The sequence below is a fragment of the Agelaius phoeniceus genome, chromosome 6 (assembly GCF_051311805.1).
Source record: "Agelaius phoeniceus isolate bAgePho1 chromosome 6, bAgePho1.hap1, whole genome shotgun sequence".
NCBI lineage: Eukaryota > Metazoa > Chordata > Aves > Passeriformes > Icteridae > Agelaius > Agelaius phoeniceus.
In genome coordinates this window covers 4,926,433-4,941,378 of record NC_135270.1, presented here as the reverse complement: position 1 = coordinate 4,941,378, position 14,946 = coordinate 4,926,433, and the positions used below count along the sequence as shown (strand labels likewise).

General features: G+C 41.4%; 1 protein-coding gene across 3 annotated transcripts in view; it reads left to right on the top strand.

Moving 5' to 3' along the window:
- Positions 1-14,946, top strand: part of MPPED2 (metallophosphoesterase domain containing 2) — a 120,111-nt gene that overhangs the window by 54,592 nt on the left and 50,573 nt on the right. For all 3 annotated transcript variants that reach the window (XM_054635019.2, XM_077179523.1, XM_054635022.2), the window contains exon 4: positions 11,631-11,856. In XM_054635019.2, coding sequence (XP_054490994.1) covers positions 11,631-11,856 — 226 coding nt within the window. The remainder of the gene's footprint in view (positions 1-11,630; positions 11,857-14,946) is intronic.

Genomic DNA, 14,946 nt, shown 5'->3' with positions numbered 1-14,946 from the left:
TGTGCCAAGGAGAATTTAGGTTGGATATTAGGAAAAAGTTTTTCACAGAAAGGTGATAAAGTTCTGGAATGGCTGCCTGGGGAGGTGGTGGAGTCCCCATCCCTGGGCGTGTTTAACAAAGCCTGGATGTGGCACTGGGTGCCAGAGCTTGGTTGAGGTGTTGGGGCTGGGCTGGACTTGATGATCTTGAAGGTCTCTTCCAACCTGGTCATTCTGAGAATTTTGGGAATTCCCAAGGAGGTGGTGGAGTCCCCATCCCTGGGTGTGTTTAACAAAGCCTGGATGAGGCACTGGGTGCCAGGGTTTGGTTGAGGTGTTGGGGCTGGGTTGGACTCCATGATCTTGAAGGTCTCTTCCAACCCTGTGCATTCTGTGAATTCTGTAACCCCCACTGCACAGAAATCCACTCCCCACATGATGTAAATGACAGTTCTGTGCCATTAGCTGGAGTGGGAAGGGCAGGAGGGGATGCCCTGCTGTGGTGGGCACCCAGGGACAGGGGGAGGAAGCAGACACCTCTGTTCTGGGGCTGGAAGGGCTCTGGCATTGCAGTGAGGTGCCAGAGTGTGTCCAGCTAGAGGGGAAGCAATACAGCTCTTCATAAACAGCTGCTTCCCTGAGACCAGCTGTGAAAACAATGATGCCTGCCTGCGAGGTGAGAGGGCAAAACCTGGGCAGAAAGGAGAATAAATAAGGAATAAATTGCTCCCTTTGCCTTAGGTGACTGAAGTAGCTGCTCTCTGAATGCTTTGTGCTAATGACCAGCTCTGATTACCTGTAGTTGTCGTGTTATTCAGCAGAACTTTGCCTGCATATCATGGCTTGGCTTTTTACAGCAGGTTTCTCATCCCATTTTTTGGTTTTAAAGGCTAGGAAAGATGGCTAAAATGGGGAAGTCAAGAGAGATCCTACTCTGCAGAAAGCACACTAGGTGAAAAATTGCATGCTCCAACAATTAACCATAACATTTAATTACAGAGAAATATTTATTGGTGGATCAGAATTGCCAGTGTCCTTCTCTGCACTAGGGTACAGATGCTGCATCATGCAGATTTTCAAGCACCTTGTGAAAATGTTGCTTGAGCATTTTCAAATTCACAACAATAAGTGCCATAAATCCCACACATTCATTTTAAAACATTTCACTGCTAGGTTAGAGGCTTACAATTATCCTTATTGAGGAGCAGAGGTGGCAGCAGCAGATCTTTCCTTTTCCTATAACAGGGGCAGGAAAGATCAAGAGTTTCACCTGAATTCTGTCACAAATAAAAGCATGCAAACTCTCTGTTGCAGAATGGGATTTACATTGCATGCACTGTTTTTAATTTTTTTCTGTTTTGTCCTGCCTTTGGAAGGAGAATTAGGAAGTATTTCACTTTTCTGCAATGAAATTCAAAGATCTGGATTCTTAAAAAATACTTCAGTGTGAATTTGACCGTTCTGCTGTGAGATCCTGGGATGCTGCAGCACAAATTACAGCCCATAAACTGAAATTGAAATTCTGCAGTGCCAGTAGAAAAGAGGAGGTGGCAAGAAACAGTAGCCAGGGGTGAGACAGAACTGAGAAATCACTGGTGCCAATGTCCATAGTTACGACTCCAAACCTTTATCGGCCTTCTAGCTTCCTTCTCACTCTCTTTTTAGTGTTTAGTGTTTGTGCTTACACTCACAAGGAAGGGATCTGTGCCCTCCTGCTCAGGGAATTCTGGAATTCCCTCCTGCTCAGGGAATTCTGGATGGCCAGGAGGAAAACCTGCACAAGGGGAATTCAGCTCCTTGCAGGAACATGATGCAGCTGTGGAGTGATTTGGTTGTCTCTCTCAGTAGCTGAGGAACCTCTCTGTGAGCTGGATTCCTCAAAAGGAATTTCCCTAGGGGGCTCAGGAGATTCCTGGCATCCAAGTTCATCTTGGAAGACTGCAATGGAATGTTTGGCTTTGTTTGGAGTAATAAATTTAAACAGAGGGTTCAGCAGGTAGCGCTGGAGGTTCCTGAAGACCTGACTGGACATCTGAGCTGGCTGCAATTTCTGTTTGCATTCTCTGTGCACCTTCTCTTTGTGTTCTGTCCTCCACAAACAGCTCAGAAAGGGCCCTTGGAGGTGGTTCTGGAGCACACATATCCCTGCTGGATATTGCACTCTACAAGTGGAGTTTAGGCTCAAGCTTTTGATTTCTGCCCTTCCAACTTAAAAAAGGAAGAAGCAATTAGATAAGAAAGGAAGAGCAGGAAGGAAGGAAGGAACATCTCCAAACAAGCATCAGTATTGCCACGTGAAAATATGTTTAAAACTGCCTTGGAATATCAAACTCGCTTCTTATACTTCAGTATTTACAAATAAAAGCACAAGCCTTGGTCACAGGGTAAAATCTCAAGAGCAGCTGATTGCTTTGGCACACTGGAGAATGTTACATTCTTAGAATTATTAAAAAGCTGTAATCCTGCTTTTAGGCAGTAGTTCATGCTTTTAAAGCCTCTGGGATATTTAAAAAAATTATCTTATTGCTTCTCTTTAAGTTTATTTTCCTTGTGATAATTCTTGCTATCCCTGCATTTATCTTTCCTCTTATCCTTATGGACATTTATCCACATAACACTGGTACTGATAGCTGGATAATTATGAACCCCAGTATGTTTTGTAGTTTCCCAACAATATGCTCAAAAATAATAATTTTAAAGGAAGGATTTCAGTTCCAGGTATAAAATCAGAAGTTATGTAGGATATAATGTATCATATAAAGAAAACAGTTTTTAGGAGCTTCTTGTTTGGGTATTTTGCAATTTTTCTCTTTGTAAGAAATGCTGTGGATACCTTCCTGGGATACAGGAAAAAGGAGATATTTGAAGGGATTTTTTTTCAGAAATACTGACTGGGCTCTGCCAGGCCAGAAGACAGAGGAAGGTGATTTCTTCCTGCTTTGTGGTGCATTTGTAAGTCTCAGAGATTTTCTTCTAAAAATGAGAAAGCAAATGCTGGGAAGTAGCTCAAAGACTTGGGAAACAGGAAAATGTTTTGGAGATCATGTGTTTCCCTGCATTTATTTGCTCATATTCAGGTGGGTGGGCAGGTACTGGGAGGATCCTGATGGAGGGGGCTGTTGGTCAGTCCTGTGGGCAGAAAGGGAAGTTCTGCTGCTTGTTTCAAGGTGTCTCTGTCAGTAAGATAGAAGAACCTGGGGCAGAATCTACATCTGGCTCCTGCACTCATAATTCTCATTTCCTTCACTAAGTAGTGAAGAAATGATATCAAACCTTGTTTCTCTTTTTAAATAAACTTTTTCTGGAAAGTTTCGTTCTTTTAGCTTTCCCTGGCCTTTTGCAATGTGAAAATCCCTGTACATTAAAATACCAAGACATTGTCTGTGATAATTATGATTAGCTTAATTACTTTCTGTATAATTGTTTCTCAAGATGACCTCCTTTTTGGTGGCTTTGCTCATTTATTTTAGGGGGGGGGAAAAAAGACTTAATTGGAATTGTAGATGACAGAGATAAAGGGTATGTTCTGGGAAATTGGTCCAGATCTGTTTGTGTCAGGCAGTGGAAGTTGGTTTTTATATTCTTAAAATTTGTGAAGAAAAATAATTTAAATTGATACAGTAACGTGTGTGCACAAGGTAATATCAACAACCAATATATTATTTCAAAATCTGGTGAATTTCTTCATGGAGGATTAGGTTATATAGTGTGGTGTGCTCTGAAAAGAAAATAGAATTGTGTATTGATGCCTTTAGAAATATTATTTGAGGGCAATAAAATGTTCTCTGGAATTCCCTCCTGAGTGGAGAAAATGGAGTTTGTTTGCAGTAATTGCATTTTCTAGCATTCGCTTTCGTGCTTTCCAATATGAGTTAAGCCAATTGGAACCTGTGATTTTGTTTTGCTTATTGGCAAAAGCACCATGTAAATTGATCCGTGATGCATTTATAGAGAATGCTTTGAAAGTTTTGAGAGAGAGATGCTTTTCTCTTATTGGATTTAGATAGTATTAGGGTTCATTTTTACGTTTTAGCCTAATGCAATAGTAACCAAAAATGTTTCTTTTCAATTAAGTCTAAATTAAGTCCAAGAAGGACATTTCTACTTAGCCCTACTGGCACTGTGAAGCCAGAGCTTAAGTTCCAGCCTTAGTATTTGGAGTTCAAGGTCAGAGGCATTTGAAGCCACACAAGGTGCTGAAATTGGCCTAAAATTGGTCAGCCCTGGTACATTAAGATCTCAATTGCGGGAGAAAATCAAAAGTTCTGTTGGACAAAATGGGATTTATTTCTCTGTATGCACAGTGCACACACAGGCCCTGAACTGCAGGGGCTTGATGCAGGTGGCTCTGTCACTGTAAATACAGGGAAATTCTGTTTGGGGAAGCACCCTTCAGCTCTGCCAGACAAAAGGTGTTCTGGCCTGAAAACCTCCGATGGTTTTCAAGGTGAGCACCATTTCCCTTAAAGGATCCCTTGGAAGGGGCACATGGCACAGACCTGGGAGTCCTTCAGGTATTATCAATTTGCTGTGGCAAAGAGGAGAGGAGCAGGAACTCCCATGAATGCAGGAAGCACTTGTGAAAATGAAAAGGGATAGACAAAGCTATTGCGATTTCCAGGTAGGGTGGTGTCTCAGACTTGGCCAGATTTAAAGAGAAATTTCACAGCTGCCAGCTCCTTTGATTTTAAGTTACGTGATTTTTTTTTTTTTTCCCCTCTTGAAAGCTCTATCTTTTAGGTTGCATAATTAAAAGCCTGAAAAGAGAGCCTTTCCAGGGACTAGCAAGCAATCTGTGCTGCTTGCGTTTCAGATTTCATAATTTTAAAGTCAATTTGGGGGGACTTTTTACACCTAAAGTTGGCAGTGCTGTGAGCTGCAAAATCTGGAGGCTTTTTTTTTTTTTCTTTTTCCCTTTTGCTTTTGAGGTTAGGCTGAAGAAAAACTTCAGGTTCTGTTTCAAAACAAAGAAATGTCACATATTAGTTGTTAAAATTTTAGTGAAGATTTCCATGTTTCAATAACAGCAGCCCAGTGAGGTTGAAAACAAGCTTGGAGATCAAAAAACAGGACAAGTTATGTCAGAATAACGCAAAGGAAGCCACGGAACGCTGAAGGGAAACAAAAGCTTGTCACTTAGCTAGTGCTGCATTTCTACTTTCAGCAGACAGGAGGGAGATATTAATCACAAACAGTTACATTAGAATAATGTTATGGTTGAGACATAAAAACATCAAAGCAAGGAATGGTGACCAAGTGCCAGAGCGTGGTTAGACCAGACCTGTGGCCCAGCAGGTTCTGCAGCGCACGTGGGGATGTTTTGGCCTTGTGTCGTGCAAAATTCACTAGGTTTTCTTGTGGAGGAGAGAGAAGGAGTGGAAACTTGGTGTTAGGCACCAGTGATAGTGCACATCAGAGTTGTGTGCAGTGCCTGCACGGGTGGAGCAGCACCCGTGCTCCCTGGGCACCGCTCGGCCGAGCTCCACATGCACCCAGTGCTTCCTTGCTTTCATGGGTTTATGGCTCAACCCCGGCATTATTGTAACGTAGTTTTTTGTGTTTAATGTTCCTTAGACTTGGTTTTCCATTGCCAGCATGGAGGAAATCCTAATGCATGAGTTTGAGAGGAGAAGGCAGCAGACTCTGAACCTGCTGTGTGGCTCGATCCGCAAGCGTGAGTATTAACGCTGGAGCTGTCAGGCCTTGTGGAAATTAATGAAGCCTGACGGCTACAGAGGGAAAGGTCACAGGCAGAGCTTGCACTCACCTAACATTTCTGTTTTGTTGTGTCTAACAGTGCTCTCAACAAAGGGGAGCTTTAATGTACAAGCGTTGGATTTATCGCAGGGATTCCAGGGTCTCAGCCTTTGCTTCTCCCTGTGCTGCGATGCGATGTTTTCTTTGCATAAAGGCAAAACACTTACATGTTCATTCATCCTCTCTTCTTGCTCTATTGCCCATGTGTGTTTTGCCTTTACTTTTTTCTTCTCCAAAACTGGAGGGGAAAAAAAAGAAAAAAAAAGAAAAAAAGAGGCATCAGAACTGATGGCGGAATATTTTTCACTGGGAAGACTTTGAGAGATCTTGTGCTTCAGTTCTTTGTACTGTTTTAGAAGCATGCTCTGGTTTTGTGCATGTTCTGTTTCTTATTTGCTGGTTGGTTTTTTTTTGGGTTTTTTTTTTTTTTTTTGCTTTTAATTGTTTCATTGTGTAGGTTTCTACAGACACAGGGAGCCAAGCCTCATAGAAATTCATGGGCTATGTTTTCAGCCAGTGTGTTGGTTGATACCAGTTTGAGCTGTTCTGTTGAGGACTTTTTGTGAAGGCTGACTTGTTTAAAACAGCCAAAATATTTTCATAGTCAGCTGGTCAGTCTCATCTTAGAAAAGGTGTTTTTCTTGTCCAGTTTTGGATCTCAGTACCTGAAGTGGGTTGTTGGTGGGATAGGCCCAGCTTATCCTGTGGAAGCTCAAGTCTGTATAACTGTACTTAATGCAGTCTAACTCACTTATTGCTGCTGAAGGAGAAATAGCAGCCTTTGAGAAATTCTGCTTTGTTTTTAAAAGCTGAAAGGAGCTTCTGTGTGTTGGGACTGTGCTGGGAAGAGAGAGTGCCCATGGCCCTGTGATGCCAAGGGCTTTCCATGAGAAACCTCTCAGGAAGAAGTTGCAGAGCTGCTGACCAGAGCTGGGCTCTGCTGGCTGCCCTCAATAGCTGCAGCTGTGGGGACCAAAGTCTGCAGGAGCAGCACAAAATCTGCTCCTTCTGTGTTTACCCCTGGATGTATATGGTGCTGATTATAGGGGAAATGCTCCATGACCAGTTTTGCACTTTTGGGGCATGCACAAAATACCAGAAATTTGAGGTGATTCACTTGCACGCACATCTCTCTCTTGTGCAGTTTTCCCTCTTTTTAAGATTTATACTTCAAGGCTTCTCAGGCTGTTTCTCAGCATATGGCCAAAGGGTTTATGAGGCTATGAAACAGGCATGAAAAAAGCTCCATGTTTCATGGAAGTGCTGTGTGGTTTGAATAGTTAATGCATGCGTATGCATATTCAGAGCTTTGCATCAAAACCACTTGCATATCATTTTTGTGTAAATACAGGTTTCCACCACTACACAGACAGCTAGTATCACATTATTTCTCATTCCCCTACTTCCCTGTGGGGTTTGCAGGTAACAGTAGTAGAAAAATAATGTGATTTTCTATTTTTATAGGGGCTCAGCAGTTAACGTTCACTGCCAGGCACACTTCTTTTCATGTCTGGCAGCTCTGCAGAACTTGGGTTGTGTGACTAAACTGTACTCATATGAAGCATGCTATTAAAAGGGGAATGGCTGTTCAACAGATTAAGGCTTCCTAGGCTCCAAGTGCTTAAGGTGAATTTAAAGAAAGCCACTGAAACAACTCCTTAGGTAGGTTAAAAAAACCCCACAGCCCTCTGGCCCCCAAGCTTGCCCCCTTGTCCCATGTAATATAGATATTTAAAGTCAGTCTGTTGTTCAGCTGACACTTGCAGTGATGTAAGTGGCTGCAGCCAGCAATAGAATAGAAGTTCTGCATTAGCAGCATTCAGACCCCCACTCCTTTTTTGCCACATCATTTTTCATCTTTTCCTCATTTTTCATTTTCATCTGATGCGCTCTGCTCTGTGCCCACCAAATCCTTGTGTTGGCAGGAAGGTGTCGTGGCACAGGAGTAAAGATGAACCTCTGGGGGACAAAGGTACCTGGGATTATAGCTTGAGGGTTGACTTAGTTAGACCAGTCACAGAAGTTTTCTGAGACTCCCAGATTAATGCATTTACTGTAAACAATTCAATTTTCCCAAGGCATTCAGAGATAACCATTGTTGCCTTTGTTTGAGCAAGAGCAGTATTGACCTTTTGGCTTCCAGAAGAGAACAACTTGTTTATTTGCAGTATTTTCTTGATCAATGATTACATTGTGCCCTTGCTTGGACTGTTGAGGGTTGTTGAAAAACATCTGAACCAAAATAATGGATATATTTTGAAGATACACATGTACCCCCTGTGTGTGTGTACATAGACATAGATATGAGTTTCAAATACTCCAGTATAAGTGACTCTGCTTCACAGACATAGTGCCCTGGTTGTTTTTTGGTAGCTGTAATTTTAGCCTTTTGATCTCACCTGTTAAGCATTTAAGTATTTTAAATTATTCAGTTATTATACTGGGAGTTAATAATGGGAGTTTCTGAAGTGCTCAGCCCAGCAAACAGATCCCACTTTTTCTAGTTTGGAAAAGGATTTTTCTAATTGTTTTCCAGAGTCACAGTATAAATTTAGAATGGATGGTGTTGCTGGTGCATAATGGAAGATTTGATAGTTAGGAAATCAGACTAATAAAGACCAAATGTGTCTAAACAAAGATTTAGTGAAGGAAAATGAGGAAAAGCCTTCCAACCTCTGTGTTGTTCTGTACAGGCAGCGCTGATGCAGAGACACAGAGATTAATCTGGTCAAGATAAAACTAAATTACCATGGAGTAGGAGATTTTTGAAGATGACTGTTTCTATTTCCATATTAAACACAAGGTCAACAGATTATAGACAAAGGGCAGGTCTGCCAAAAGAAAACAAAATATTTCACAAATTATATCAGAGAGAGTGGATGTTGTGCAATGCCATGGGGCCTTTCAAGAAGGAAAAACCAGAATGTGATGAATAAATAGCTGATCTGACTGCAGGTAATTTATTACTGTGATGAGTGCTATATAGTCCTTTTCCTCAAGGAAGACAGAAGAATTGAATGAGACTTTCTCTTGGATGGCTTTTGATGTGTCTTATTCCTAAAAAATCCCAACAACTGTCTTCACACCAATTGCAAGAAACACTGTCTGGGTTCCCCCTACAGATCTCAGGTGCTTATATGACATGTATAATGCTACATTTGTGTGTTTTAATAATTACTGATCTCACCATTACTTTGCCTTTGCATGTCCTGTGTGCCTCCAAAGGAAGCCCTTATTTTTAAAATGTCAAGATAAAAAAAAAAAATACTGGGCAAAAATTCTCCAGGCTTAATTGGGCATAATATGAGCAAAACGTGCTGGTTTTCAAGTCTATCAAAATAATTGGAAGTGTAAAGCTTGGACATGTATCAGGTAAGATGAAGGGTTTTCTGTGTTAAAACAGGCAAATGTTGATAACTTAGCTGAAACCTGAATTTAACTCCTCCATCCCACTTCTCTGAGAATATTATCACACCTAGCTTGTTTTGGGGGATTGATGGTTATGACAAGTGTATCAAATTTCATGCTGGTGATATCTTTTATGTTTCCTGGGAGAAGAGAAAAAATAGCAATTTTATCTTGTGCCCAGGAGTCACAGAGAGCAGGAATTGTAGGTACATGCCACACAGAGTTTTTAAATAAAAATGCATTGCAGAGCAGCACGTAGTAGAGATGGGCAAGGGGAGGAAAGTGAGAAAGGAGTGAGTCAAAAACTGTAGAGGAGCATTTATTGCATCTCCCCAGATTTTATTCTAATGCAGCACCACCACAGAGAGCTATGAATATGGATTTTGTTCAGACCTGAGGTGTGTATGAAAAACATAGTCTGCTTGGTTTTTTCAAGGGATTTGTATCATTTTGGTTTTCCATCCAGAATTCACTAATTTTGCAGAGATGATGGCTTGTGTAATTCCTGTGTTTCTGTGCTGTAAATGCTGAAAAAGCAGAGGGTTCTGACTGCTTCCCCTGTAAGTCCTATTTAGGGGAAAAGTTAATCTCGTTGTACATACTTAGAGCTTTACTCTGAAGCTCACTTTTAAAAAGAACCCAAACCAAACAGTTTCAAAAGCTGAATGACAAGTTTCCAACTAGCAAAGCCACTTCAGTTTAGGAGCACTGTACTCACAAGAAATGTGTAGCACCTGATTCTCTCTTCCCTGGGACAGATGTTGTGAGTTCCAGACCTGGAAGACAAACCCAAAGCTTTCTATTTCATTTTGCCGCCTTTATGAAAAAACAAAAACCAAAAAACAAAAACCAAAGACAAACTGCAGAAATCCCCATAACAAACCCAACCATTTCTAAATGATTCTTAGTAATAAACACCAAAATGAAGGGTAAGGTAATGAGGCTAAGAAATCAGGCTTGTGGGGAAGGCAGGAGCAGTTAGCTTTGATGCAATCCTACGTGGGATTTTTGGCAAGTCACAGTGGGACAGATTTTGTAAGAGAGCCTAACTTCTGTGAAGACACCACAGTATGGGACTGCATTTTTAAGGGAGCTCAGCACCCAGTATGTTTATTTGGAAGATCTGGCACTGATTGCTGGTACCGAGTGCTTGAAAATCTGTTCTGAGCTCCAAAAATCTGGCACTGTGAGCATGATCCATGCCTCCTTCCAAACAATGGTATTAGTTCCCCTGAATTGAGGGGAGCAAACATGTGATTCTTTACTTCTGACTCTGATGGCAAATGAATTAATCAGATTTCCTTTTTCCTAGTTTGTCTTATGTGGCTGAGTTTCATGGTTGCTTCTACTTGTGTGCTTTTTACAAGAAATGAGATACTGCCATAAACATAATAACAATAATAATATAAAAGTATGTTGCAAATGAATTGAAGCTTTGAGGAATAGGCCAGGTCTTGAATAAATGTGGATTCTTTGCTTCTTTTTTGCCAAGGTCAGGATTAAATGTGTGAGAAGGTATTTTTTTTGTTCAGACTCAGATGTTTATTAGATCTTATCTGTGTTACAGTCTCTCAAACCCTGAGTTCTGCAGCACTTCACTCTAACAAACTAAAAATGGAGCTGAATCTCCCTCTCTGCAAGGCCTTTGAAGGATAAACTGTCCAATTAAGACATGATACCTAAATTACTTTTACTTTTAACCCAATAACCAACCACACAATGTGGACCTTTTTATCCAATTTATCCACAAAACCACCCAAACCCATGGAGAAGAAGGTGAAGAAGAAGGACCAGCCTCCACCCTAAAGCCCCCATCTTGCTTTATATATATATATTACTATATTCTAAGTTTCCCCCCCTGTGATATCACACACTTCTATTCAAACTCCACACCCACAATCCCAGATCTGTCATTCCATTTTGGAAGCCTTCTCCACAGCCTCAGGTCAAATGCAGTGTTCTCTTGGGGGTCAGTGCCTGCCAGCACAGAAACCCTGAAATTCTCAGCATCCAGGGTTCCAGCAAATAAATGTCACTGGAATACAGATGAATCCAAATAAAGCCATAATTTAAAAACCACCATCCCCAGCAGTCTGGTGCTCTCAGGCCATGGCTGGCATCCTGCAGTCCCTGCTCACCTGCCAGGCTCCTCACTGCCGGTCACTGCTGGGGACTGACCTGCGTTAAAGCCTCGGGTGAATGACCCAGCAGGGCTGGTTCATGCCCCCTTTGGAGGGGTGTGACTGCCAGCAGCTGTGTTGCTGAGCCCTGCAGCAGGGGCTCTGTGCTGTGCCATGGCTTTGTGTGCCATTCTGTGCATTTTGACCCTGTTCCAGTGGGTGCAGGAGGAGCAGCATCCATCCGTGTGCTGTGCCCAGCACGGAGATGCTCCCAGGCCTCGGGTGTTCCGCTCTGTCACTGCTGGCTGGCTGCTTGTTGTGGGAGGAGGAAATGTGCTAATGAAGTCCTCTTTTTTGTTATTTCAGGAAACCTACCATATGAATATAAAATAGTGATTGCTGGGAATCATGAACTGACATTTGATAAGGAATTCATGGCAGACCTTGTTAAACAAGATTACTACCGCTTTCCCTCTGTGTCCAAATTGAAACCAGAGGACTTTGACAATGTTCAGTCACTCCTGACAAATAGTATTTACTTACAAGATTCAGAGGTAACAGTTAAAGGATTCCGAATATATGGTGCCCCGTGGTAAGTCTCAATTTCAACTTTCTTTGCTGTTTATTGCTTGAACCCCAGCAGGAATCATTCCTGCTGAAACTGCATGAAGCTGCTTTGTTGCATTGCCCTGCAGAACAGAATCAGACCTAGCTGTAACCATTCTGACACAGTTGCTTTTATTTTTTTTTTTAATCTTTTTTTCCTTTTCTTTTTTGGGTAGATAATCTCTGTTTAGCCATGTGTGTGAAATAAGACAAAAGGAACTTGTAACTATTTCTGTTCTGCCTGTTGAATGCACCTAAACTGTGGAGTCAATACTGACTCTGTGCTTGTGGATGAACTGTGGTGGCATTTTGGGATGCATTAGGGAAACTCCATTACATTCTATACTGCTGAGCTATTTATATATCTGCTGTGCTAATAGATTGGTGTGGTGGCATTTAACACCCACACAGCACAAGGGCACAAGGCAGCAGGTGCTTTAAGCCTTATTTTTGAGCAGTTCTGGGCATTGTTTTCTTTTTGCTTGTAAAGCTGTGATAACAGAATTCCAAAGCACTTTTGGTCTCATTCCACCCATGTGTCAAGCATGTCATGCAGGAAAGATTGCTGCCCAGTTTTGTGCTAAGGAGATCCTGCCTTGTTTTTTCTACATGTCATTTAATTGTGATGCCTGACATCTTTCTCTGGAGCCTTGGGTAGCACTTGTTCTAAATTCTCATGCTGAGAACAGCCACAGTCCTCTCAGGCTTTACCAGAGACCTGAACTTGAGTGATGGTGATAATCACTCTGTTGCTTGGCATTCTCAATTGTCAGCAGAAGTACTGAGATGCTAATTTATGCACACCTATAAGAAGGGCTTGTTATGAGCTTATAACTTAGTTTTGATGTCAGGTTTGCTTTAAAGGTGAAAGCAGGAGAGGGGTTGAACCAGGAAATGGGACAAACCTATAAATGCATTAGAAATTTTCCCCTTCAGCTGATCTTTGTTGCTTTGGCCTGCATTCCTTGGTGGCTGGTGTGGCCCCACACATGTTGATGCTTCTGATCATGCTTTCTCCTGGTGCTGTTGTATGCATCAGTGCTGGCTGGAAAGCTGTGATCTAGCTCTGTATCTCACATTCCTGACTTGAGCTGCTAATCTTTTAATTTAAGTCATAGCCTTTAGCTACTAGTTTAAATCAGCCTGACATTGCTTGGCTAAAAAAAGAGTAATGCTCTAAATCCTTGCAATATCAGCAAATTGGGAAAGATGATCTTAATTTCAGGTTAGGAATCATCTCCTGGAGACATTTCAAAGTAATTTTTTTGTAATAGCAGCACAGAAGGCCTTGGGTAGTGAGGTGGGTTTGAGGTTTGCTGCAGGGTGAGGAGCTGAGGAAGATGTTCTGCTGAGGTTGGGGTTGTGTTCAGCTGCTTTTGTGTGTGTGCAGCAGACTGGGAGGGCCTCTCCAGTGATTAGGGAGTGCAGGCATATTTCCAAATTTATTTGGATCAGATTTAATGAACTCAGCTTCCTACAGCACTGCTGGAGTGACCTGGAGAACACAGGAGAGAACTGTGTGATGCACCTTAAATTTATACATACCGGCAACTCATCATGTTCCTTTTTCTTCTCTTTTCCTTCCCAAATCTGTAATGGAAATCTGTCATCCTTTTGTCCCCAGCTTCATTTAGAAGTTCTTTCAATTTGCAGGTGTGCACATGGATTTAGAATGTTTGCTCTGGAATATTAAGGGGCATCACATCAAGGCCCTGAGTTGTCTTAGCTGTAAAAAATGAATGGCATGTGTCTCCTGACCTAGCCATGGAAGACAAACCTGAATTAATCTTTCCTATAGTCCATTGATAGCTGGATTTTTCCCATTAGTGATGCCTGATACATGAAGCTAGATTATTAGGAATTGACACTGAGCCCTAACCAAGTGAGGATTTCTCTCTCTTGATCTTCATTTGTGTTTAGCTGCCAAAAATTGTTGTTAAATCATGTCTTGAGCAGCTGCTGGTGTGGAGTTGAGGTTACCATTTTCAATTCAGCTTTTTAGATCAATCAGCCAGTCTGTGTTGAGAGTAGAAATGTGGTATTGTCCATGCATTTTCTCTCTCTCTCTCTTTTTTTCATTTATTTTAATAATGACAGCTTTTAGAAAATGTAAAAATTTACTAGTTTTTTTTTGTGTTTTAGCCAATCTTTCAGAGGAAGGAAAAGTCCCATCAGATATTAGTAAAATCTGCTCTAATTTTGTTCTGTGCCTGGAAACTGAGACAGAATGATCAGACAAGAATTTTACCACTTGTTAAATTTTTATACTCTCTCCCCTCCAATCACGTCTTGCTCTATTCCTATAAATCTTCAGATTACCCAAAGGAGGTGAATTTGTGGGATTTTGTGTGTATTTACAGCCTCCTTACCCCAATTAATTCTGTCACAGTAATGGGGCACTGGTCATTAACCCAGAAGATGTGCCAACCCTAACAAGAGATGAGTTGGCATCTTCAATTTATGTGCAGTTTTGTAAGTATTTCCAGAGGGGGGAAAAAAAATTCTCATTTGCTGATAAAGCTACTGATTTTAATTTAAAAAAGAGGGATCAAACCAAGAATAACAGATGTGATCCTGGAGGTTTGAGCCTGTCAGGGGTTTCTAAGAAGTAATTGCCAGAGTACTGGGAAGGCTGGCTATAATTCATCTATCTAGAAAATGTAAATTGCCATCTCAGTGTAAATACAGAGAGGAAATATCAGTTCATATTCATTACATGCTATTACTCAGGGTACATCTAAAAGCTTTCTAAAGACCTAAGAGAATTCAAGTAGTGCCTCCTAACTTACAATTTAGCAGGATTTGTGAGTAAAAAAATAACTTACAATACATGGGAGCATTGGTGTGTGTTTGCAATTGGAATGTGCCGTGGTGCATAACAACAGCCTCTGAGGAGCAGAAAATTTGAATTTAGCCTGATAGTTCTGAGAGCATTAAATGGCATTAGCTGGAGGGAAGTTGAAAAGAAGAGTCTCAGCTCCTAAAAGAGAAAAGTGCAGGGGTGGGACATAAATCACATTCAGAGCTCTGCTCATTTTCTGAGGTGAAGAATGTAAGTGACATTTTCACACCTTAA